General features: G+C 43.8%; 1 protein-coding gene across 3 annotated transcripts in view; it reads left to right on the top strand.

The window, feature by feature from the left end:
- The window catches only part of SPATA13 (spermatogenesis associated 13), a 166,748-nt gene that overhangs the window by 48,415 nt on the left and 92,381 nt on the right, over positions 1-25,952 (top strand). For 2 of the 3 annotated variants that reach the window (XM_078657101.1, XM_078657102.1), the window contains exons 3-4: positions 14,796-15,152; positions 19,202-19,346. In XM_078657101.1, coding sequence (XP_078513227.1) covers positions 14,796-15,152; positions 19,202-19,346 — 502 coding nt within the window. Of the gene's footprint in view, positions 1-10,028; positions 10,138-14,795; positions 15,153-19,201; positions 19,347-25,952 lie in introns of those variants that run through there. The other variant, XM_078657103.1, reaches the window with a different exon arrangement.

Here is a 25,952-nt window from a genome sequence, read left to right as displayed (position 1 = left end):
GAAGAGTGGGGTTATATGCTGGAAAGTTTGCAGTCGGCCGAGAGTCGGGGTGAGGGGGAAGAGGTTTCTACACAGACGTCAGGACGTGCAAACCCTACACCGACCCCGCAGGGTGACCCCATGTTGGATTGACTGGGCTCTAGCATAATCCACACTGGTATGGGATGAGTAAACCGTAGTACTGAAGACTGGGTTAACAATGGGGTGGGCTGATGACTCGGGCTACAGGCCTGGCAAACGATGGTTGTGCCAGCGTCCCCCATATGCTACTACTGGGGCTCTGACATAGCTGCAGACTAGTATCATTATGCCTGCAGACTGCACTGCTGTGGTCCTGCGGCCTAGTGGTACCTGTTGAACCCCCCTCTCCCCCCCCTCCCGCCCCCCACCTCCTGTATATTCTGAAATCTCTGCCTGCCACTGAATAATCCTAATTTAGGTATTCTGTTTTTCCTTTTTGGGATGGGTTCCCACCACCAGTCACTGCCAAGGTTCTTTTTCGTCTTTATTCTTATTTCTTTTATTACAAGCTATATTAGTTAATGCTGCACATATGTCTCCTTTGTGGGAAAGGCTCTGTATGCCACACAGTTACTATGCGCCCAGCAATGAAGCTACCTAGTGAAGCCCATGGGCACCCAGGCAGACACCTCTGTGACACAATGCACTGATCATTTGCTTTTCTCTGGTGCACTGTAAAACTGCAGGGTTAACACTTACTGTGATATCTGTGCAGTATTGTAATAACAAGTTTAAAAAAACGTATTTATAAATTGAATTTGGGTATTAAAACCACAGCATACACACCCTTGCTACACTGTCTCCAGTAAAGCATGAAAAACTCCAGGGTTCATGACCCCTGCACTTCCTCTCAGATATAGTACCCCAGAAAATCATGACTCATGATTTGTGTCTACGCAGGTTCCTCATGCTTGTCTGACGTCACTTCTCGTGGAGTTTTCTTAAAAGAAAGTTTTTCTTCTGCAATACCAGACTTTGCAATCTTGAGAGGAAGTCTTCTGTTGTGAAACAGAGACACTTCACTTGGGAGTTGTAGCACATTATGAAGGGAAAAGGCTGTTAGTAGAAAAAAGGTTTTCATATTTCATGACTAGTGGAATACGAGAGTTTTCTATATATAGTATGATGGGTAAGGTATGTAATACTGACAACAGTTTATATGGCCCTTTTATGTAGATGTCATATATGCTGACCTTTTTTATTGTTCACATTTTTTAAAAATATTTTCTGTCCCTGGTATCAGCTTGATTTTAGATGCTTTTAAGCTGTGCCTGGCGCAATTTGCTCTAAAATCTAAACTCCGATACATTACCTGATTTATGGAAAAAAGGCACCACGTGAACCAAAGAAATGCAGCTATACAAATCTTTTTACGTTTTTTGTTGTATTTTGCATCCAGGCCTCTATTCACATGAATGCACAACACTCACAATAATGTCATGTACAGCACTCACACACCCAGTTCGCGTTCACGCATCTCCATTTCATTTAATAAGCACAGAGAAGCAGCCAGACACACACAGCCTATCCTCTCAGCTTTCTTTATAGCATATAAATACAAACACAGCCTTACTACTGAAACCAATACACAACATCTTATACAGAAAAATGATGCTCTACTGAAAAAAAAATTCTCAATCAGTCATTATTTGTATAGCATGGCTTGTCGCCCCGGGGTATCTAGGCGCCGAGGTCTAGTGAGTTTTAATCAAAGAACTAGGGCTTGAGTCCATTAGGTTCAAAGGTGGAGTGGGAGGTGGTTCTTTGACTTGGCGGCGAGGTAGGAGAAAGAAGGTCCTCCACTAAATGCGGGGGACTTGTGCGAGGGAGGCGGATCGGAGTTGTCTGGCCGGTTGGTGTAAGGTCATGCAGTGGTTGATGTAGGAGGGTCCAGTGTTGTGGAGGGCCTTGTAGGTGTGGGTCATCAGCTTGAGCTGGCACCTCTTCTGGATGTGGAGCCAGTGGAGGCTTCTGAGGTGGGGGTCTATTTGGAGAGGTCGAGGATGAGTCTGGCTGCGGCGTTCTGTATGGTTTGCAGTCATTCCGTAGTCCAGTCGGCTGGTGATGAGGGCTTGAGTCACTGTTTCCCTGGTGCTGATGGGGATCCATCTGAAAATCTTACGTAGCATGCGGAGGGTGCGCAAGCAGGAGGTGGCAACTCTATTGATCTGGCGCTTCATAGAGAGATCACTGTTCATGATAATGCTGAGGTTGGGTGCGCGGTCGGTGGGGGTAGGTGAGGGTCCGAATGCCGTGGGCCACCATGTATCGTCCCATATGCGGGACGTTCCTTCTGAAGATGAGCACTTCCACCATGTCCATGTTGAGCTTCAGGCAGTTGGATCTCATCCAGTTGGCAAAGTTAGTTGTGGCGTTTTGGAAGTTTGATCTGGTGGTGGCAGTGTCTTCTGTGAGTGAGAGGATGAGTTTGGTGTCATTGGCGTATGAGGTGATGTCAAGTCCATGGGTGCTGACAATATCGGCAAATGGAGTCATGTAGGCGTTGAAGAGCGTGGGGAGGGGTGAAGAGCATGGGGCTGCGGTGAAATCCTTGGGGGACTCCAAAGATGATGCTCTTCAGTTCAGAGGTGAAGGGCGGTAGGCGGATTTCTTGTGTGCGCCCTGTGAGGAAGGAAGTGGAAGGAAGGGGTGGAGGAGGATCAGGGCTGCTGTCTTGCCTCAGTCAAGGATGAATCTGATGTCGTCAGTTGCAGTTATCAAGATGGTCTCTGTGCTGCGGTTGAAGCGGAAGCCAAACTGAAAGGTGCTATGTAGGTTGTTTCTTTCCAGGTGATCCGTGGGCTGGCGATTGATGGCTTTCTCCAGGACCTGGGATGGGAAGGGGTGCAGCAAGATGGGGCGGTAGTTGTTGAGCTCGCTGGGGTTGGCAGAGGGCTTCTTTAGTAGAGGTGTCAGGGGGTGGCTGAAGTCGGTTGGCTGCGGGTTGAAGCTGCTGTAGATGTCTGCTATATTGTTGTGGAAGTAGTCCGCCAGGGAGTCGCAGAGGGCTTGGGAAGGGCACATCGCGGTCTTAGTGGCAGACGGTCAGGAGACTTCTCTGATGATGCTGAAGAGTTCTTCATTGTGATTGGCGCTTGCCTTCATGCGGTTGGTCAGCGCATCCTTTTTGGCTTCTTTGGGGTGATGGTGGTATTTGCTGAGGGCAGATTTGATGGTGGTGAGGTCTGAGGGGTTCTTGCTGGAGCTCCATCATCTCTCCAGTCGCTTGCACTCTTGTTTGAAGGCCCGGAGTTCAGGGGTGAACCAGCGGCGTGTTTGCTGGTGCTGGCTGTTTTCATGGGGGCGAGTATGTCTGCACAGTTGGAGATCCAGTCAGAGAATTTTTGGGCGGCTAGCTCAAGGTTGCTGGTGGTGTCAAATCTGGTTGTGTTGAGTTCGGCAGTCCATTGGGTCTCTGTGATTTTGTTCCATCTGTGGTGTGCAGGGTTAGGGGCTTGGAGGTGGGTCGTGGTGAGCCTGCGGCGGTGAAGTGGATGATGCTGTGGTCGGTCCATGTGAGTTTGGTAGCGTAGCTGAATTTGATTCTGTCGCTAGCTGTGAATATTGGGTCATGGGTGTGTCCTGCGCAGTGTGTGGTGCTGGTAATTATTTGCGTGAGTGATATTTCTCATGCGTTCCAGGAGGTTAGTGAAGATGCTTTCATTGTGGTCGTCGAGGTGAGTTTGATGTTGCTCATGCTTTCCAATAAGGTAGTGGAGTTGGTGTCATTGGGGTCGTCAAGGTGGAAGTTGAGGTCACCGAGGAAGAGGTAGTGCTTGGAGTCGATTGCCAGGGTGGAGCTGGGGCAGGGGGCCAGGAGTCTGTAGGTGAGGGTTTCATTGACTTGTGTTCTCATCAATTGTGATCTGGAAGTTGAGGTGTTCTATGATTGATGAGATATCGTCTTCAGTGATGGTGCATTGGAGGGTATTCTTGTGGGTGATGGTGATGCCTCCTCTGTTTGTTGGTGTGCTGTCTGTGTATCATCTTGACGCCACGAGGCGTTGCAGCCGCGATGTCAGTGGTTGTGGACGGTGTGAGCCTGGTCTCAGTGATGAAAATCCTGTTGGGGTGGAAGTGGAGATGGTGTCCCATATTTCTGTGGTGTGCTTGCAGAGGGATAGGACGTTGAGCAGCATACACTGGAACTGTTCCGTGGGGTTGGAGGTCATCTGTGTGGTGCACAATGACAGGTTTGGTGTTTCAGGTGAATCTGCAGTGGTGGCAGGCAAAGGGTCTTTCCTTGTATCTCAGGAGGGAATGCAGCAGTTGTTGTTGTGGTCTCTGTGGTCAGGGCTAGGAGGTCCGAGGTGGTGTAGCGATGAATGGCAGAACAGCTGATGTCCTGGCGCTGGGGCAGTCCAGCCACAAACAGGCACAGACAGGTTTGCCTTTGATGCGCCGGTGGAGCGACCGTGCTGCAGCCTCCATTACATGGGTCCTGGCGTACGGAGGGGCAGCGGGGTCGTAGAGGATGGTGAAGAAATTGCGGGAAGGTACGCCGGACTAACTATTAAAGGAACGGAAGGGCTGACTGGCTCAAATATTGAACAACACATGAAACTTGCAAAGGAGGGGTGACTAGCACAGGAAATAAAGGACAGGCTATGACTGTACATATGCAGTAAAATAACAGACTAGGCTAATGCAAAAAATAAAAAGCTGACTGGTATGACGATTAACAGAAAGTGAGGCCTAACATGACATAGAAAATGAAATGGTGACACACAGCACAAAAACGCTTTTAAAAAAAATGTCCAATAGGTTAAAGGGGCGGGCAGAGCCGCAAAAGGCAGACTTGAAATGATCAGAGGCTGAATCCGGTGGTGAGAGCAGGCTGGGGAGCGGTCCGCAAAGCGAGTAGAGCGGAGCGAGGGGTGGCAGTTCGGGCTGGACTGTTCCCATGAGGCACAGGGTCAGACTGATTTGCATATAGCCATGTCTGAACTGGGGTGGCAGAGTGGGCTAAAGAACGGTGATGGATTAAACCCAGATCTTTTGACTGGGTGTGAGTGTTTGATTGATTCAGATGCTCCGACCATCACCATCCCCTTTTGTACCGCTTTTGGCCGTCATAAGTGTGGCAGGGTATGCTCCGACGTGAGTCCCTTGCTCACTTTGCCACTGGATTCAAGCAAGCCGGGCCGAAGACGGCTGGAATGCCAGAAACCGGTCCTCGGAAGCTTGTTTCCGGTCCAGGGAAGACATGGCTTGGCAGTTCGGGCTGGACTGTTCCCATGAGGCACAGGGTCAGACTGATTTGCATATAACCATGTCTGAACTGGGGTGGCAGAGTGGGCTAAAGAACGGTGATGGATTAAACCCAGATCTTTTGACTGGGTGTGAGTGTTTGATTGATTCAGATGCTCCGTCCATCACCACCCCCTTTTGTACCGCTTTTGGCCGCCATAAGTGTGGCAGGGTATGCTCAGACGTGAGTCCCTTGCTCACTTTGCCACTGGATTCAAGCAAGCCGGGTTGAAGACGGCTGGAATGCCAGAAACCGGTCCTCGGAAGCTTGTTTCAGGTGCAGGGAAGACATGGCTTGACAGTTCGGGCTGGACTGTTCCCATGAGGCACAGGGTCAGACTGATTTGCATATAGCCATGTCTGAACTGGGGTGGCAGAGTGGGCTAAAGAACGGTGATGGATTAAACCCAGATCTTTTGACTGGGTGTGAGTGTTTGATTGATTCAGATGCTCCGTCCATCACCACCCCCTTTTGTACAGGAAGCGGACTCGGCAAAGCCTGACCAAGGCTCTGGAGAGCTGGTTCGAGGACCCACTCAAGTAGATAAACTCAGCTTCAATATTCAAAGACTTATAAGAAAACAGTTTGGCCCAACCGCACTCACATGTAGAAGCAACCTCACTGGGAAAAACATCTATCAGTAAAATAGTGTTGGAAAGCTCCTTCGCAATACATGAAAAGATACACTCATAGTGGCAACTAGTGCAGCCACTCCTGCAGGCCTTCTGGCTTGTAAATGTGTTTGGAGACTTAAATGTTGTTTTTCAATGTAATTCTAAAATTGGCGTTACAAAGTACACTAGAAGGCCTTCATTGTGTTAGTTACTTAACAGTATTCCTGAAAGTTCTGGAAGCAAATTAATTAAATCTTTGAGGCCTCTGCTCCTGTCAAAAACACCTTTCTTCTGTTCATCTATGTGTCTCTGTTTCCCTCTCGTCTCTTGTCAGCCGCCCCTTCTCTTCCTGCCATGTTTCCCTCACAGAATTTGGGGCCTGTCGTTAAGAGCATCTGAGTAAGGAAAATAGTACTACCAGAGTACTCTTTTACACAATCGTACCTGCCTTTTCAAATCGATCCCAAAACGTCTAACTCCCTATCAGTAAGTGCCGACATTTCTGTTTGTACTAATTGACAAATGTAAATGGTATTCATATCCTAAACTTCAAGTATTTTTCACTCTTCATAGAGCTACAAATTAAGCTGTAGTATCATCCCTTGTGCACATGTAAAGTATGTTGATAGTAATCCTTGGTATGCTGAATTAGGGAGTTTTGCAGATTAGGGGTGTGCAAAATGTGCATAATTGGCTTTCGCATAGTAACTCCAAAATTTTAGGAAAATTAAGTGTAATTATGTGAAGTGTCATTTAGCATAATTTTTGTGTGTAAGGCGTCCTATCATGTTTTGACATGAGTACTCATTTTGCACTAAGAAATAGCGCAAAAGACTCAAAGATCTTAGTAATCAGGAATAAATTATTTTCAAACATTTAGCATCAAATGTCACATGGTTGCTTTACTGTGAGGGTTAATCTTTGATTCTGCTGGATTACAGCTGAAAAGCATTTTACCGGAAGCCAAGCACGTACTGGCATTCAAAAGAGAGGCCAACTCTGGTTGAGTAACGCATGATGCCAGAGATCGCATAAGGGTAGAAAAAGCTTTACCTTCACCCGCCTGAAATAGCCTTGTACTTCTGGGTTAAGAGCACACATCAGAGAAGAGAACTGAAGAAAAGATCCTCTAATTGCAACCGTGCCACGTTTTGAGAAATGATAATACATGCATTGCAGTCTGTGGCTTCTTACTGTAGAGCATCACTATTGTACCAGTCATGTTTGATTGACTAGGAGTTACTGTGTTGGCATGATAAACAGTACAATGATCCAACCTAGTGATGCGGGTGGCGCTAACGTGATGATCTATGATGTAGTAAGCTTGTGATGCGTTCACAGAAGTGACATTTCCCTTGAGTGTGGGCAGTTCATGAAGCTATAATGACTGGCTATACCAGTTGAAAAGAAATACACTAGTTATGTTCTCCATCAAGACTTTAAAGCTATTCACCTACATAAATTGCTGAGCTGTCGTACACGAGTCACTGTTAGCGATGAACCAAAGAGAACGCAAAAACAATGAGCAGCCCACACACCAAAAACCATGCACTATGATCTCCTTTCATCAACTGGTACCAATGGGTAGTGCTAAAAATACATTTGTATTGAGAATGAATGGTGGTCTCTTTTGCAATTCAATGCAAACCTGTAAGTGCTGCTCATGACATAACAGGGGTAATTGTAGAGTGCATGTTCACCCCTGGGGAACTCCCTAGGCACTCTTGATAGAAAAGTAACGTTTATTGTTACTCAGTGGTACTCAATTCATCGACCTATCTTAGAATGATGGAAGCCTGAGTGCATCGACAAAATCCAAACCTTTGGCCATGAGGGAGGAGCAAACACAGACCCCCTGGAGCTGAAACATTAGTCCAGTGAGCCACCAGACCCACTTGATAGGTGAGGTCAAGTGTAATCGTGAACACAACCGAGTCCTATATGTGGTGGTGGAAAGGCGCACCTCTGGTACATACAGGAACTCTAAAAATGTTATCACCTCATCACTGAAAACCTACATGCAGATTCTATGAGAAATTGTTTCTCATCTGTTGTGATTTGCTGAGATCATACCTGTATGTCCAGTTATAAGAACTTCACAAAAGATAAAAGGCACTGTGGAATCTGCGTGTTTTACAGCTTCTCGTTTCCTCCTGTGATTAAGTATTCCTCTCTGAAGGATCTTGCAATTTGCAGATGGCTTTTTAACTCTCTACGCACAAAGAAATAACTGAACACATGTAGCGGGGGCAGATTGCAATACTGCTTCTATGGGAACATCGTCAGCCTCCCTCTGGCACATGCAGAACCGTTTGCAGAGCTGCTACCAACCAAAACGGAAATTAAATGCTCTTTCCCTCCCGAAATATCTTGATGTGCAAATTACCAGTGGCGGCTTTGTTCCTCGCTGCCTACTTTCCTTCTGTTCCATTTTTCGTATCACCGACAATTTGTATGTGTTATTGTTCCTGCCACCTTTTCAAATGACGGAAGCTTTGTGTAGAAATTGCAGAGAAGGAATAGGTTTGAAGAAAAAAAGATGTAAATACAGCGGTCTAAATTATAGCAATTTGTTTGTGAAAGAAATGCCTCTTCAAACCTTTCTTTTCTCCAGATCTGAAATGAGTGCCATGGACGAGTTTCTGTAACAACAGCCTCACACCTACAAACCTTTCTAAAAGAATATAACACGTTTCTGTGCATATCTGTGAAAGCTTTTGTGCTTAGGCATTCAACAATGAATGCCAACAATATTTACCTTGAGTTTGAGGTGATAATCCCACTGAAAGGATAGCGCAGGTGAGTTGTGTGCTGACCATAAAGGATCTTTCCATTATTATTTATTGTATGACAATTTAAAACATGAGTTATTTGAGAATGTTAGTGGCACCCGTAGCTGGATCCAGCACATCTTTTTAAGTGAACAACGTATGAAGCAATGCGGCAGCGCAGCTCGGTGGCTTAACATTGCTGAAACCATGCGGAGTTCCAATGCCAGCAAGGGCGACTCAGCCTCCCATCCTTGAGGTTGGTAAATTGAATACCAGTAAATTGGGCAACAATAATACCTGCCATTTGAGGAGTTTAGAAACAGAAAAGGGGATGTGTAAAATGCAATTTATCTTATGTTTGTGTGCTGACATCTCACCATGCTTGCCACACACAACGTTTACACTGTGTTGAATGTCTAAAGCGACAGCTGGCAAAGTATGGGCTGCAAAAAAACGGATACAAATTAGGGAGCACCTTTCCAAAGCCCTTTGCACGTTTGGGGCAGGTTCTTCCCAAGGTGTGCTGGTGTACAGTGGTCTTACGCTTAATGCTTATGGGCACCATGTCACTTGCTGTAACCAGGCTGGCGCTAATTAAGACAAGGAACACCTATGTTGCAAACATGGCGGCAGTCCCTGTGTTCACACTGACTATTACCCCATGGCATTTAATACCAGATACCTCAGAAACTAGAACAGTGTTGGTTGAGAGGAAAGCTGCCTGTGTGGGTGGGAATATTTACACTTGGATTGCCTGAGCGAGCCTCATCTTCAGGGTGTGAAATTCACATCCAGTGAATGAAATTCTTGCCTCAAAGAATATAGTCATGCTTTCAGGTGGTATAACCATCATTCGTGCAGCAGGTGCAGTAGCACCAGGGCCCATACCCATGACTGTCAATTACTTCCCAACCAGTGGAGAAGCGGCCTGGTTAATTCAATAGCCTGACTCATCCAGAGAATGGAGGGGAAGGCGTCACATCTACTTTATTTGATGAATCCATTACTTCTGCAGATAAAGTAGATTATTCTCCTTTTTGTGTGTATTTTTTCCTATACGAATACCTTACAGTGGATGGGCTCGATCAGCTCAAATTGCCCCGGTGCAGCCTGCTGGAGTCCCACAGAGTTGTCAGTCAGTGTTGACGGTTGTCAGTCAGCTGATGTTTACCCGCACTCGCGTGCTGCCTGAGAGACAAGACGAACACCCAGGTGCTCAGTGTGCTGTGCACCCGCTGGCGCGTGGCTCGCATGGCGCGAGAGCTCAGAGTGCAAGGTCAAAGTATCAGCCGAGCTCAGTTAATGAATGCCTCTCAGGGGACCGTCTCCGCCTCCCAGGTGCGGGGCTGCCCTTTCCCCGGAAGGGCAGAAATACATCGAATGCAGGAACCCCAGGATGCCTTCAGTTTCATGCTTGCTCTTTCCGTGTGTGTGTGGGACACCAGTTCCGGTCTCCGAAGCCGAGGGGCGTGATCTTACGGTTTGTATTTTAAAGATGTTATAAGCCAGTGGAGAGTTTGTCCTAAATAAAACAGAAGGGTTTTCAGTACATGTAACAGAGACAGTAAGTCTTCTTTTTGTCAGGTGCGTTGTCGTTTGGGAAATTGTTATAGTTTTTACAAAGGCTATCTTTTGTTTTTTGCATGAATTCTGTAGCCCACCAAAGTGACGAAATGTTCTGGACCTGGCAGTCTTCTTTCTGTGAAAGGCGAAAAATGTTATTAAAAATGTTTAAGCGTTATTAAAAATGTTTAAGCGTTATTAAAAATGTTTAAGCATCCAGTACTGACACCTAAAGACATTTCACACGTTGGCCCGTTGTATATGGAAGGCTGTCTGAGATTGTCACACTTTGAATTTTACCAATTGGGGAATCCGACGGAAAATGGCTGTAAAGTGATTACCTGTAAGCATGTTGTGTTTAATCTCTGCATTTTGGTGACTTTTTCACTTAGTTATTGCATATTCTGGATACACTTTTACCAATTTCTAGTGACGTTGTGAACTCTGGAAGTAGCACGTTTGATTTCCTTCTACTGCTCTATTTTTTTATCCGTGTTTCATTTGGCAAGAATTGTGATTCTTGCACCAGATTTAAGGCTTCTGTGCTTTGTCAGTGCTTGATTAGCTGAGGGGTTTAGACCCTGGTTAATATGTGAGTAGGTTATCTGCCTCCAGTAATCGGATTGTTATAAAAGGCCAGAGTCCTAGCTCCTTTCGTTTGCCCGTGGTGTTCACCCACAGGCTCAGAGATGGTTCGCGAAGTGTGCTTTTACCTTGAGGTTATATTTACACGTGCACATGGACGGACACACAAACGCTTGCATACCTATATAAACATATTGCTATTGACGCACATGCATATTTCCTCTTCATACACTCATGCACATCACACATATTTGAAGGTATATTAGATGAGGAAATTGGAGAGATTGATGACTACCTCAAATTATGGAAACAGTATTGAAACAGTTGTTTGAATGATTGAATTACTGACACCACAGTCGTCATCATCTTCCATGCTGCCTCCAATTCCATCCTTGCACTGAAAAGCAACCCCTCAGGGAGTTTGCATTGCATAATCTTAACACTGCAACATGGCACACATATACCACACATGCTTCTCTTATGCATCTACAAACCTAGAATCGATTCACCAGGCACACACACATCACAATTATTCCCTTAGGCATCCACAATCAACCAATCACAGTCATCCTGAGGTGTCCAGACACTTCACATCTACCGGTAGAAAGACAAATGAAACCACAGGAGGGTGTGGGGAGGAGGTGGGCCTTAAACTCCTCTACCCATGATCTGTTTCAGGGAAAACATCTCTCTCTCTCCCTCTCCCTCTCCCTCTCCCTCTCTCTCTCTCTCTCTCTCTCTCTCTCTCTCCTCACCCTCCCTCTCTCTCTCTCTCTCCTCACCCTCCCTCTCTCTCCTCACCCTCCCTCTCTCTCCTCACCCTCCCTCTCTCTCTCTCTCTCTCTCCTCACCCTCCCTCTCTCTCTCTCTCCCTCCTCACCCTCTCTCTCTCTCTCTCTCTCTCTCTCTTTCTCTCTCTCTCTCTCTCCTCACCCTCCCTCTCTCTCTCTCTCCCCTCACCCACCCTCCCTCTCTCTCGCCCTCACTCACTCCCCAGAACCCACCATGGAATAAACTGTCCACAGTGCCACAAGCAGACACGCAGTATTTTGAATATTTTGTGCACTCAAATTCCTGGCGAAGGTTCACCGGTTATTTTATGTTGTGACGTTATCTGTTGTGTTTGTTGACGTCACAGAATGAGCAAGATGTTTCATCAAATCCCGTCAGTGATACAAATGGCCTCTGTACGGTCAGTTGGGCGCGCTGACTCTGAGCTGTTCCTCGGTGTTTATCTGGGCATGTTTACTCTGCTGATGTTTACAAACAGTGAAGGGCACCATGCCCAACGCCTCCTGTGATATACAATAATGGGATCACTTCATGGGTCTCCTCGGCTCACTAGACTGATTAGAACTTTGAGGAGGACCAGCCTTTTTTTTTTTGTAGTAGATGTAGTCATTTAATTCCACAGAAAGCCTCAGGGTTTTTTCTGTCTCTTAGGTATTCTCATCACAAAAACATTAGTACCCAGTGTTCAGTTTCTGAAGAAAAGGGACATTTGTATAATGCCATTTTACAGTAATCGAAAGATAACTGAACAATGCCCCCCTCCAATCCAATGGCTGGAATGGTGCCTTGTAATATAGGTTGAGTAAAAAAACACGAAAACGGCTTACCTTCCTTGGGTGGTTATAAGACCTCATTTGTTGCGGTTAAAAAAAGATGAGTTCAAATCAGCTAGAAAGAAATTCCCTGACAGGGCTGTCAAGCTGGCATACCTTAATGCAAACGCTCTCACATTGAAAATGCTACTTCAGCTTGGACTTACATTGCCCTTGAGCAATGTTTCACAAGGCTGCACCAAGGCTGTTACTACCCTGGAAATGGTCCAATTTATCCCCGCAGAAGGCTTTTGTGAGTCTGATTCTAGGATGGGAAGGTGAATGGATTATCCCGATATTTGGTGGACTTAGATGGAGGGTGTTGTCGTCTGGAAAAACATCACCAATCAGAAAAAAAATGTACATGTGTACAGGGGAATTCACTCCCGCGGTAGGGAGCTCTCCATCATGGAGACCTGCCTGCAGTGGCAATGGAGTCAAAATTGGAAACCATTTGATTGGCCAAGGAATCGGATTAGAAAACTGCACCAGGCGCAGCTTTCCGTTCAGATTCCTCGCGGAGTTGGTGAATTCCTAAAAGTAGTAAATCTTCACCAGCAGGTACAAGTAAGTCTGCAGGTACAAATTTACTATGACTATTTTTCCATGAATAGGGCCTATTATAGTGATCATTTTTTTGTCCTTTCTTTATTTGCTGCTGTTCCTTTCCCATAAGTGTAAAATGCTGTCTCAACCACTAGCTCGCCACATTTTTTAAGGAGTTAAATTGCTCACATTACTTCAATTTTCACGACATTGGTAATGGAAAAAATAAACCAACAGGTGACAGAATGCCAAGTGATAGGAGTTGAAGGGCAAAGTGTGGCAGTGCAAGACACCCGACGTGGGACATCACGGGAGCTCTTCATGGAAAAGTGTGAAAACATTCAGCCTCTTCCAAAGCTCCTTAAGGACTGTGTGTTGCATGTTTCAGGAAATCCAAAAGGTTTTTATCCCACAAGCGTTTTTTTATTGTCGGTAGGAGCAGATTTTGTCATCATTGGTTACGGGATGAAGTATGGCTACAGTTGTCCTAATTTACGGTGTTATAATTCTAGTTTCCCCAACTGATAGAATTGTGTGATTATGGGAATGTTAGTTTATTGCTACATCTCTCACCTGTGGTACCTGGCAAAATTAAGCTTACAAACATTTAAGCCCAGTATGAACCCCTGGAAAATTTAGCACGTATAATAAATGGAGATGTTGAATATTTCCTGTGGCGTTTGCATACTTTAAATATACAGGAAAACACTCAAAGAAACGCACTGGAGGGGAAATCATGGTCCCTGTCAACCTAAAATATAAAAAGTGAATATATAGCAGGAGGTACCTTTAAGGGAGACAGGTTCGCATGGTGACTTTTGGGTCTCATGGTTCTTGAAAGCGATCGTCACGAGATCTGTTCTAGCATAATGTATCTGTCCCAGTAAATATCACAAAGGAATCTAGCATGTTTAAGATGTTAATGTCCTCTACAGCTCTTACTGTCTGTCCAATCAGACCTGCTTTTTTCTTTAAATGTGCTCAGAATATGAAAAGATGCCGCAGGCCAACTCCTAGTTCAGGTATGGTCACAATCCGCACTTAACGGATAAAATGCTTTTTATAAGCTCACTTGAAAATAAGAGAAGGGAAGGTTATCCTACAGTGATGCATTTATCTCCTGACATTTGCATATCCTGGTTAATCATGGCTAAATGATGTGCAGTTTCCTTTTAATTCACCGCCTTTTAGAATCTCTGTTGAAGTATTATCAATTGTATTCTTTTAACCACAAATGTTTTGTGGTAGATGCTTTGGTAACAATTTGTGAATTTTCGGAATTGTGGATGGCTCAAATAAAAATGTGGCTGTTATGTTTGTTCGCCAAAGACTGCCCAATATGGTGCTAGAGAGAAACTTCTAAAAGCTTTAATACCACCCTATCTAAAATTAAATTATTGAAAGAGCAGTATCTACAGAACATTGAGACCAGAAACATGCTGTCCATCTCAAAACTAAACACATTTAACAATAAGATTTACTTTTATTACATGGGAATATCAGGAATTTATTTATTTATGGAATTTAATAGAGCGCACGGCTACCCCCGCAGGAATGTAGAGTATGATTCACCGACCCTGCCACTTTGCTTTTAATATTTATTCAGAATTTTTAAACAGTGAATAGCCTCTCCATTTTCAACTATTGATCTCCATTAAGCAACATTTTCTTGAGTTTTATTTTCAAATAAGAATAAAAAGGGAAATGCTTGTATGTTTTCTCATTTGTTTTGCAGTCATGTTAGCCATGCAGCTTACCATACATTAGCTCATAAACTAAACCTATATGTGTGAATTGAAAATGGCAGTGTCTCGTCTGACGTGTCCACATTTACAATAAGGTCACCAGCGAAGACTGGAGGAAACCCTCATCTCATGATGAAGAAGGAAGTGATGCAACCAGGATCGCACCCAGAAGGTGGAGCTCAGGTAAAAGTCGTCCCCGGCCTCGACCTCTCTCAGACTATGGGCAGCTGGCCTGCAGAAGCTTCTCCATCCCAGAAGATGCAATTGCTGCTAAGTGCCAAGAAATGGACAGTACGGACAGTGACAGTCCTCTCAGGTCAAATGCATCCGGAGCCCATGTTTCTTCAGGGGACAACCAAAGACACTGGAAAAGACGTCCAATCTCTGTCATAGGTGGAGTCAGTTTCTATGGAACTAACCAGTCAGAAGAAATTGACGAGCTGCTTACACAAGTAAGACCTAGCAGCAATGAATCGTACTCCTACTATCTCTTCCAGATTATAAGCCTTGCTCTGGATGTCTTTCCCTTTCTTCTACTTCCAATGATTAATCATCGGCTTATTTCTCATAATAAAATTTGCATGGTTTAATCAAACTAACATCTGATTTTCAAGCTTTTATTTCTGACAGTGAAAACTAACACCCTTAATTATTTTTTGCATGACACAGCTGTTGCATTTTAAATTGACATTAACAAAACTTTATTCAATTGTTTTTTTTTAAAAAAAGATGAATATTTTATTTTAGTTGCAAACAACAGTTCATGAATGTAACTGTAAGTTGTGAGCCTGCAGGTTAATGTAATTCCTACAATCCTTGCATCTATCAGTGTGTACAGTTCAGTTATTGTTTTAGGTTGATCTCTTTGCAGGTATATTTTTGGGATCAGCGCAGGTTGAGTACACATATTTATGAAAGCTTTGAAGTAGGAAAATTCATATGCTGTGCTTTCTTGAAAATGCTTGATATAAACTTTGGCACAAGGTTGGTGGCAAGAAAAGATGACAACTTACTTCAGATGGATCATGGCAGTTGCAACTTTAACACCTTCAATATATTCCTATAACATAAATATTTGAAAAGCGCACGTTCACCCAGAAGGGAATCTTGGCGCAGAATCAATAGTACTCATTGTATCTACATCATCACCATAAGGTCAAACACATGCCCCTACAGTGGACGCATTAGTCCATTAAGCTACCAGACCTGGCATATATTAAAATATATAAAAGTAACTGCTAATGTGCATACAGATCACTTTATAGTTGAATGCTTTCTTACTTAGTCATTTGTTTTACATTGTAAGTTCAATCGTTACAACTTGATTTATTTCACTTGTGTTCCCCAACGTTGTCCCCCAAAAAGCCTTTAAGAAAATATTCCTAAAGTGGCTTTAGCAGTTTGCTTCACAGTGTTGATTTCCTTTATAATCCAGCTATCAATGGTTGGTAAATTACTGCTTTCTTGTTCTAGTAATCTGCAATTTAGTGTTTTTCTTGTTTATGTAATCACTTTTACACAAACAGTAGATTGGTTTCAGATTAAAAGTAGCCAGAATTTTGGCCCAGTTGCGCATTTTTTGCAGGCATAGATTAGTCAAACCTATAAGGACTTCTCAGTTCAGAATTTTGGATTAAACATCTAGGTCCCTCGTTATAAATTGGGTGTTTAATTACAGCTGAGCAGTATCTCACCCCTTCCGTGACGTCGCCCTACTATCCCCACCACCAAATGAGAAGCATAAAATACAATTTCCTTAACTTACCAAGTCTCTCCGCTTCTACATTAAAACCCTTTTGTAAATCTACTGCAACAACATGGTACAAAAGCTAGTCACCGATGTCTCCATTCTTGCAGCACCCATTTGAATCTCCCTGCTCCAGACACCTTCAGAAGTTGGGATGTGCATACCCATATAAAAAGATGTTTAGTTTGGGAAGAAGCCTTGAAAAACAGGAATTTTCCTGGTCAATTAAGTGAATATCGGCCATTGAGTGCAGTTGCTCCTGATGAAATGGTCCATTGAGAGAAAATCATCTGGGAGGCATTGTTGATTTATGCTTTCCCCAAAAATATGTCTTTGTCTGGTAGTAAATGAAATCAGAATCATTTCCATGATGTTAGATGCAGTTTTTGTGAAGGGAAGTACATATGATACACACTAGACTAGAAGCTAGAGTTTCAGATTTCCTTAATCCAAAGTAGCAGGATTTTAGAATCATCTGCAACATGCAAGGATAGTGTGTATAAACAACAACCATAACTGGTGTTAGAGCTTAACATTTAAATTAAATAACAAATATGGCATTTGTGCCTTCCTAATGGCAAGATCGGTTGTAAAATGGTACAAGAACCTCTTAACACCATGCGCGCTAAGCGTTTTCCCGCTGTGCGCTGACTTTTGCGAAAACCCGCGGTTCATGACAAGCTCAGCTCGTCATGAGCGTACGAGAGGCGTAACTCATGACGAGCTCAGCTCGTCATGAGCGTCAAAGGGGTTAAAGTACACTGTGCAACTTTCCTTTGTGAATACAAGTATTTAAGCACTTTCAGACATTTGTAAGTCTTGAAACGCCAACACAATGAGCTGGCAAGTCAACGGCTTCCAAAGATTGCATTGCATTTCAATTATCATTTCTAGCATTGGACGTACTTTCAAAATGTGAGGCATTGAGATATTTACCTTCGGTGTCTCCCTAATATCTCTGTCCTGAACTGCTCCTGTCTAGATTGGGTCTCTTATAGATCCCTTCCATTTTGCTTTAAGAAGTACCAAAAACATAAATCGGGACGATCGACTGTTACATAACTATTAACTTAGAATTGTTTATGATGATAGTCATTTACACCCAAAATGATAAGCAAGTGGAGTGACTTGCACAATTTTAGTTATCGTAATGTGGTGGTTTCCATTACAGAAAAGGTGAGTGAAGCTCTGGGGTAGTGTTGTAACTCAGACGACGTCCCCCTCTGAGCACACATCCATCAGCCTTCAAGCTATGGCTGTTCACCCCCATCCTGAGCTTATACAATGAGGAATTCCCTGGCACAGTTATGCCTAGAACTCTTTAGGATAAAGTGTGCATAACTAACTTGTGCTGCACTATGGTCTACACTACAGTATCGACTTGACACTTGTTTACCAAAATGAAGAAGACACAGGGGCTGCTGATGTTAGAATATTTAGTGTCCTGAGCGACTTATCAATGGTATGATTCTAGGTGCAACAGAAAGGGCTGGGGTATAAAAGACCATCCTCATCTGTAGATAGCGTCTTAGAGTTTCTTGACTGGCGTTGCTCATTAATGAAGATCTGGAATCCAGCCTGTGTTGCTTCTACCCTAAAGCACCCCCACCTGTACAGATTCTTTCTTTCTGTCCTGGGTGTATGGAAAGCCACTGACAGCACTGTCAGCTCTGCTGCTACTAGAGCCAAGACTTGATGGTAGAGAAATTTACCTAAGGCATTGAGTGTAATAAAACACTAGATTCCCTAATAGGGAACTTATATAGGGGACAGTTGGAGAAGGGGGGTGCCCCTTCTTTACCTTACTTTATTTTTAGCAGGGCTGCTGTTAACCCAGGACACTGAGTGATACACCTCACAGATAACCAACCATATTGCTGTCTATATTGACTGTTAATGCGTTAGGTAGGAGTGTATCATTGCCACACCACAGCCTTGCATGTTATAGCAGGTGGGAACGTCAGGTCAGGGGTGAATTAAATTAGCATATGTCCTAGTGACACTTGTGAAGACAGCATCAGCATAGACTACCGGTTCTGCATGCTGGGACTAAGGAAATACAAAAGCATGTACTTGCAGGATGATGTCTTTCCCCCAAATTATTGGTTCCAATACATTGTTGTGATTTTTTGTTATTTGGGTAGCATATAAAGAATCTGCTTGTGGTCACTTTTCTGCATCTAGTTCCTAGTTTTAAAACAATCATACTGCCCCATCACTCCACAGTGTAATAAATGGCCAAACTGCCACATTCCTGATGGCATCATGCGCTGTAGTTATTATCATGAGGTTTATTGTAGTGTGTCCCTTTTACGTCGAGGATCCCCGACCTGTTTTGGGCTCTGAGGAGGCCCATCATAAGTGACGTAATGTTAATGCAGGGCTTATTGGCACAGGTTCCTAGCTTTAAAGTAGATCAGTAACTCCTAATATCTTACCCATATAATACAATTTTACTGACATTTAAAGAACGACAAAAAACATTGCCTAACTGACATTTAATCACAAGGCTTTCAGTTTGCATATTAAAGTTCACGATCAGGTGCATTAACCCACTAAGCTATTTTACCACTTATATATTGACACTTAGTGGTATGCACGCGGTCATACTTCACTTTTGTGACCATGGGAGAACAAAAGGCTCCCATTTATCAGTGTTCTATTGCCCTGGATAACCATGTGACTTTCTGGGACCTCCTTTTGTTTATTTATGTATTTTAATGCTGTATTTCTTGCCACTTTTTGTTCCTGCAGCCAGCAACCCGGCCTCCTGTCCCGGCCCATCAGGTGCCACCATATAAGGCTATTTCTGCCCGATTCCGGCCCGGCGCCTTCTCACAGAGCACGCCCATTGGCTTGGACCGAGTTGGGCGCAGGCGACAAATGAGAGCTTCCAACAGTAAGTGTAACAGATTTGAACACAATTTCTGAGCATTTTTTCCAAATGCTTTAACTATCAACATTACTGTACTGTAGGTATTTAAAGTGTATGAGTGCTTCGAGGACAATTCACGTTTATATTCTGAGGCCATCATTCATTTATTCACTTAATTATTTAGACGTTCCTTAAGTTGCATACATCACTCTTTGGAAATTCTTAGTGGGCGGATTTAGTGAGGCTTACAGTTTCCAAGCAAGAGGTAGACTATATAAACATTGGATGAGGTGCTGGGGTGAGGAAGGATCTAAAGAAAGGGCAGAAAATGGAATCCGACAGCTTAAGTTTGGAGCACAGTATGCTCCCCTTCACCACCAGATTCCAAAGTGCCTTTATCCCTCACAAATGACGTGGCTTAACCCCTCAGTGCCTTTAGTGCGGGAACCTGAAGCCATCGCGTTAAAGGCTTGAAAGAATTTGTGATGGTTTAGTGCTTCCAACATGGCAGCAAAATCTGGTCCAAATAGTCTGTTTCTTCAATAATGCAGTAGGATTATATCTGTCTGACTAATATATGCAGCAAAGGCAACTGACCTATTCATGAGTAAAACTCTTTTTGTGCAAGGCCAGATCTTGAAAATCACATATAGCATTCATCTTGTTAACTGTCACCTGTTGCACTGTATAAATTATACGGTGCATGTCAACTCCTTGGCTTCGTTTAACTCTCGACCACCAATGGTTAATTGTATCGTTACTGTATTGACGAGTTTTTGAGTCTGCAGAGGTTGGAATCCTACAATAATAACAACTGTTTTAAAGGAGGACAACACAGACCGACTCAATGGTACTCATGCTGTACCACCAGGACGGAAGAGCTGACTTTGTTATGGGCTTGAATCTTTGACCTGTAGGCCTCCATGCAAATATTACACTTACTTGCCTCTCTTATCTTGCCAGTGGAATTGTCATCTTTGCCTAAACCCTTTATACTATGACATAGCTCACCTCTGCCATTTTCCAGAATAGGATCGGGATTCTGACGTCTATTGGTGCAGTATGTTAAGTAATGATTTAAACATGTATTCGAAGTGACCATGTGCAGATCAAAAGTAGCATTCATTGTGTGCATAACGAAAGCTTAAGTAGAGAGATTGCACTGAAATTAATTGTAACCAAAATCAGCCAAAACGCTTGCTGAGCTAGGTATGCCACCCTTTGATGTACTTCAATGCATTCCCAGCATCTACAAAGCATTACAGTTAGCATATCTATAACAAGCCTTGGCAAAGCCAATAGGTCTCGCTTATGTGAGAGCTATTGGCTATGGCAATATGTTTTAGCCACTATGTACACCAGTGTGGCTGCTGTTCAGCATGGCAAAACGTTAGGGGCATGGGGCAGGGTGGGGTAGATTGGAATGGGGTAGAGTGGAGTGGGGTAGTTTGGCGTAGAGTGGAGTGGGGGTAAAGTGGGGTAGAATAGAGTGGGTGGATTGAGGCAGATTCGAGTGGGGTAGGTTGGAGTGGGGGGGGTGGGTAGTTTAGCATGGGAGTGGGTTAGTTGGGATAGAGTGGAGTGGGATATATTGGGGAAGAGTGGCGTGGGGTGGAGTAGGGTAGATTGAGTGGATTATTTTAGGGTCAAATGGAATGAAGTTGGGTCAATTGGGGTTGGTTGGAGTGGGGTACGGTCAATGGAGTGGAGTAGATTGGAGTTGAGTACATTTGGGTAGAATGGAGTGGGGTAGATTGCAGTGGGGGAATGGGGTAGTTTGAATTGGATTAGATCGGGGTGAAGTGGAGTAGATTAGGGTGACATGTAGTAGATTGGACTGGAGTGGGGCAGATGGAGTGGAGTAGACTGGAGTGGGTTAGATCGGGGTAGAGTGGAGTGGGATGTATTGAGGTAGATTGGAGTGGAGTGAGGTAGATTGGGGAAGAGTGGAGTGGAGTGTAGTGGATTGGAGTGGAGAAAAGTAAATTGGAGTGGAGTGGTGTAGATTAGGGTGGAGGGGGTAGATTGGGTGGATTATGGTAGGGTAGATTAGAGTAAAGTGGGGTATATTGGGGTGGAGTGAGGTAGATTGGAGTGGCTTGGTGAACAAATCTCAGAATGCCCAATATGTTCCCAAGTAGCAGTAACAGGGACTGGATTTGAGCGAGTTGCAAGCTGAAAGCCTCTAACAGCCAAAGCTGCCGATTTTGGAGTTGGGAAACCAGGTTCCAGCCTCGGCGTTGGTTCAACACCCTGTGATTTTGGGAGAATCACTTAATCTCTCCGTGCCTACCAAAAATGAATGTGTCCTTGCGTAACGTAACTGGTGCTCATGTAAAGCGCTCCAATACTTTCGGGTTGAGTTAGCGCTATATAAAACTGTCAAAAAAATAACAACGTTGCTTCTGAATAACACAGCGAAGGTTCCACGTCTACTAGTGAGTATACATAGTTGTTTAGTATTGTAGCCCTGAGGTACTATTTGGCTTATCAAAGGGGTACAGTTGGGTGTTAGTCAAGTATCATTCTAGAAGAAGCAGTCATGGCTGTGTTGCAGATTGGTACAATGGTTGAGAGCAGTGCACGCATGGAGACACTACTAAACAAGCTGTTTCGGTATGTAATGCTTATGATTTCAGATCAGTCTAAAATATAAGTAACATAAAAGCTTGAGAATGATTGAAAAAGGGCCCCTTTGATAGCTCGCTTGGTCGTTCTGCGCCAATTTATTTTGCTTTTCAACGAGCAGCTGGCAACAAAATATGTTCTTTTTTGCATCTAGTGTGGGAGCTCTCTACGACGAGGCAGTGCCGTTTAAAGAACAAAATGTCCTCTAGTGTTTATCGCTTCAAATATTCTGTACCGTGCCTGGTATGGCATGACATTGATGGGCAGCTATACTGCTGCTGCATTTAAATCCATCACAGAATTGCGGCTTTTAAGTGGTTAACTGACTAGCCTTCACCACCACCCTCCAACCCCCCACCACCTCACACTCGCTCTCTGCTTTGTGATGGTTTTCCTCTCTCATCTTTTTCTTCAGTATCCCGGAAGGACATATTTAAGTGAAATTGGCACAAGTAGTAATTATGTGCAGAAAAATGCCAGGGTGGGGTCTGGGAATCATGTGGGAGAAGGAATTATTGTTCTGTTCACTAGAATATAATTATAAACTCCTGCGTGTATTTGTTTAAAAAAATGATGATTGATAAATGGCTAACATACCGTGAGAGCCATGGTTTCATGTTCCTTCTCCCCAGTGCAATAGTTTAGTTGTTTAAATGAACAGACCTTCGATAGTGGTATAGTAATTATTTTCATAGAATAAAAATGCATCTAACAAATCCCTTCACTGTAATGCATGCGTCTGGACATTCGCACAAGCAACAGCAATGTATTCTATTGAGCTGCAAAGCTGCTTTAGTCAGATTAATAAAACATATCGTCTAAAGAAAGGAGGGAGATGCTGCCAAACTCCGCTTTTTCTATAAAATTGGCAAGATTGACAGAACTGTATGGAAAAATGCACTCTGCAATCATTTGCTACTCCTCTTGTGCAAGGTCTGAAAATGTGAAAGTCCTTACTTTGCAGTGGTTTGATTGCTACCGTAAAGAATTTTGAGGAGCTGGACATGTGCCCTGCTGATTATTGACGACCCTGTACCAGGTGATGCTGGAGTGGACTGTGGTCTGCAGGAGACTACCGCTCTCCACCACAAAGTGCAGTACAACAAATCGTAAGACAGGCCTTAAAGAAGATAGTATGTCACAGTATTGAATACAGAATTAGTACTTTTCTTTGTGTGTTCATCACTCATCGAGGGCATTACTCTTCAACACAACCATAACGAGTTCTGATATTGCAGCAGCAATATCGACAAGCAGCAGTACACCTTTTTATTAGATATTGATTACCCTGCCCTTAAAGAGCCAAACTCACGAATTACAATTACTTGAAGCATTTCTAATATATATTTTGACCCCTTTGCAATAGATGTAATTGCAATCTAAAAGGCAGTGTTTGTGGTGATAATGAGTGCAGGTCAAAGGTGGTGGTGCAAAGCATTCAAGGGTCAGTATTGAGTTGGTGCAAGTTGATTGTGGATATTGTTGGCAGCAGTGTATGGAGGTCTTCTTTTACATCAGGGATGCATAGTCATTTTTGTTCTATTGTATTTCAGGATTTATATCGCGTTTTTCGCTCTGCTGTGGGCTGCCAAATTACATTTTTTGATGTGTGGCACATTAGATCTTGGGGGAGTGTTGTATTTGTTGTGATTCTACGTAGGAATCAATTTGGTGTGGTGCAGGAGCGGCCAGGTGGGTGGTCTTATCCTGTGGCTCAGCCATCGGCAGTGTGATTGAGGATATGGTATGAGAGATAGCCATGCAAACTATAGTTTAAATTACCTGGTTTTTATATTTTAGTCTGCTTTTACCACCTAATGTTTCACAACTTGTATGATGCTAGTGGGCTGGGGAATAGGTGCAGGTATCTACCTGGATGTTCTGTGTTATAAGTACTCCAGTTGAGGGCAGGGTAGTGGGATACTTCAAATATATATGCAACTACACAACGCTAGATAGCCATAGGGGCATCAGGCTGTTGTGTGTGGGTGTACACCAAAAAAGAGGAGTAATCAGACAAGGCCGATTAATGCATATGGCAGCGTGCACCAGGCATAGATCCTGTAACTTGAGTAAAATGATTCCCGATGGGCTAGAGATTGGTGTCGTGAGCAATAACCACGCATCAATTGTAAAGGCAGGGGTACTACCTGCTGCTGTTCAATTAAACCTCATGAGCAAGGAAAGACCTCGTGGGGCAATGAAGGTGGGCAACCTGAGCAGAAACGATACAATATTTAGTAGACCCAGATTACTTTTACTCACGCAAGGCCAAAGAAGGCCAAATTTTTTAGCAGGTGGTATTACCCCAAGCCCCTGACATGTTTCAAAAGGTAGATGAGCACCAGTCGGTCCAGCCCAAGCTAGGTCAATAGCCAGACTGACAAACTGCACACATGCGGGTTAGAGACAGAGTACTTGGTAGGTTGCTGCCTTGGAAGCACAAGAACAAATCAGCAAAACTGTCTGTCCTCACCCTTCCATGCAAGCCCAATACCGTATTGTAGATACTAGAGCTCCTTGCTCTTTCTGCCCATATGAATTTCTTCTAAGGCAGTGGGCTTTGACGTAGCCAAATGTAGCCAAACCAGTGTCAGTTGCTGTTCTAGACAACCTTTCATTCGGCCACTCTATTGGCCATGAGCAGCAAACGGTGTTTGAGTCTGCCAGACACTGCAGCTCACATCCACCTTAGGAAAATGGAGCATTTGCCCGTCTTCTGCATCTGCAAATTCAATTCTTGTGTCCATTTAGTTACTTTTTAGGGAATAATCAAGCTACCCCCTACTACTTAAAAGCTAGTCCCATGTTTCAAACTTGCCTTCCTGGTTTCTTTTCACATAGTCCGATCATCCTAACCCTTACTGCTGCAGAGATATCACCCACAACTTGCATATACCAGCATTAGAAGTTCAAGAAGGTTTTGTCATGGAAGAAATAACTTTACTCACTCATAACTTTTACCAGAAAGGCCTCGTTTTCAAGACTGTTAGTTGGTGCACCATGAACTACAGCAAAATAATGGAGCAAGATTTTGCACTAAACTATCCCTGGTTGTGGGCACTTTTCTATATTGATTCCTGAGTCAGGTGTAGTCAAAAGACTGCACTTGACATGGAAAATAACATTTGAAAGGTCTGTCTATTTGTTTGGCATTCTTCATGTTGGCATCTCTTCTCATTTACAACTGAACAACTCAGCGAGCTAGTAGGATTTGTCAAGATCACGTGGTGTGTCATTGGAGCGCATCCAAGCTTAAAGCACAGTGCTTGAACCACTGCAAAGCATTTCATATTTTGCGATAACTAATCACTATGTACTTTGTGAAATCCCATAATGATAGCTTTGAAAAATGCTTTCCTGCATGCTGTACGGCGCTTGCGAATCACTCCACGATAAATCGAGAAGGTATTATTAAGTGGTCAGAAAATTGGTAGGCAGGCGTTTGAACTTAAACTCCAGCTTTCCCGCTGGCCCTGCTTGTGACTATCTTGAGTATGTCACTGCAAACCTTTATGCCTGTTTTTGTATTGTTTTTCTTTGCATGAGGTGACATGCAGCAGTTATGAAAATGAGGGCATGTTGATACTTCCAGAGTTTTGTGTGTGCTCGTTTTTGAAAATTCACAGACTTGTGGATCTGGAGCCATATATTAATTTCTATGCTACCTTTTTCAAATCCCATTTGTATTGAGGTGAATGGCAGGCTACCAAACCAGTCAGACTCCATGTCCTCGGCTCTGGCCAGACATCCTGTGATAGTGACCTAGTTGTGGTCCAGCTTCTGGTCACTAGTACCAATTCGTAGCTGTTTTCAGGGAGCACCTTATAGTTGAGGAAACAGCAATGTAACAAAACCTAAGCGTCCTGTGCAAAGAATGTGGAATTCACCCTCATACCCATGCAGACTTTCGAGGCAAAAAATTTGAGGTAGCTGGTGGCCCTCCTCCACCAGGACCCCTTGAGTGGATGGAGATTCTGGGCCCTGTGTTACACCCTTGTT

The sequence above is a fragment of the Lissotriton helveticus genome, chromosome 8, assembly GCF_964261635.1.
Source record: "Lissotriton helveticus chromosome 8, aLisHel1.1, whole genome shotgun sequence".
Classification (NCBI taxonomy): Eukaryota; Metazoa; Chordata; class Amphibia; order Caudata; family Salamandridae; genus Lissotriton; species Lissotriton helveticus.
Note: the sequence above shows the minus strand (reverse complement) of the source record. Positions and strands in the feature narration are given on the sequence as shown.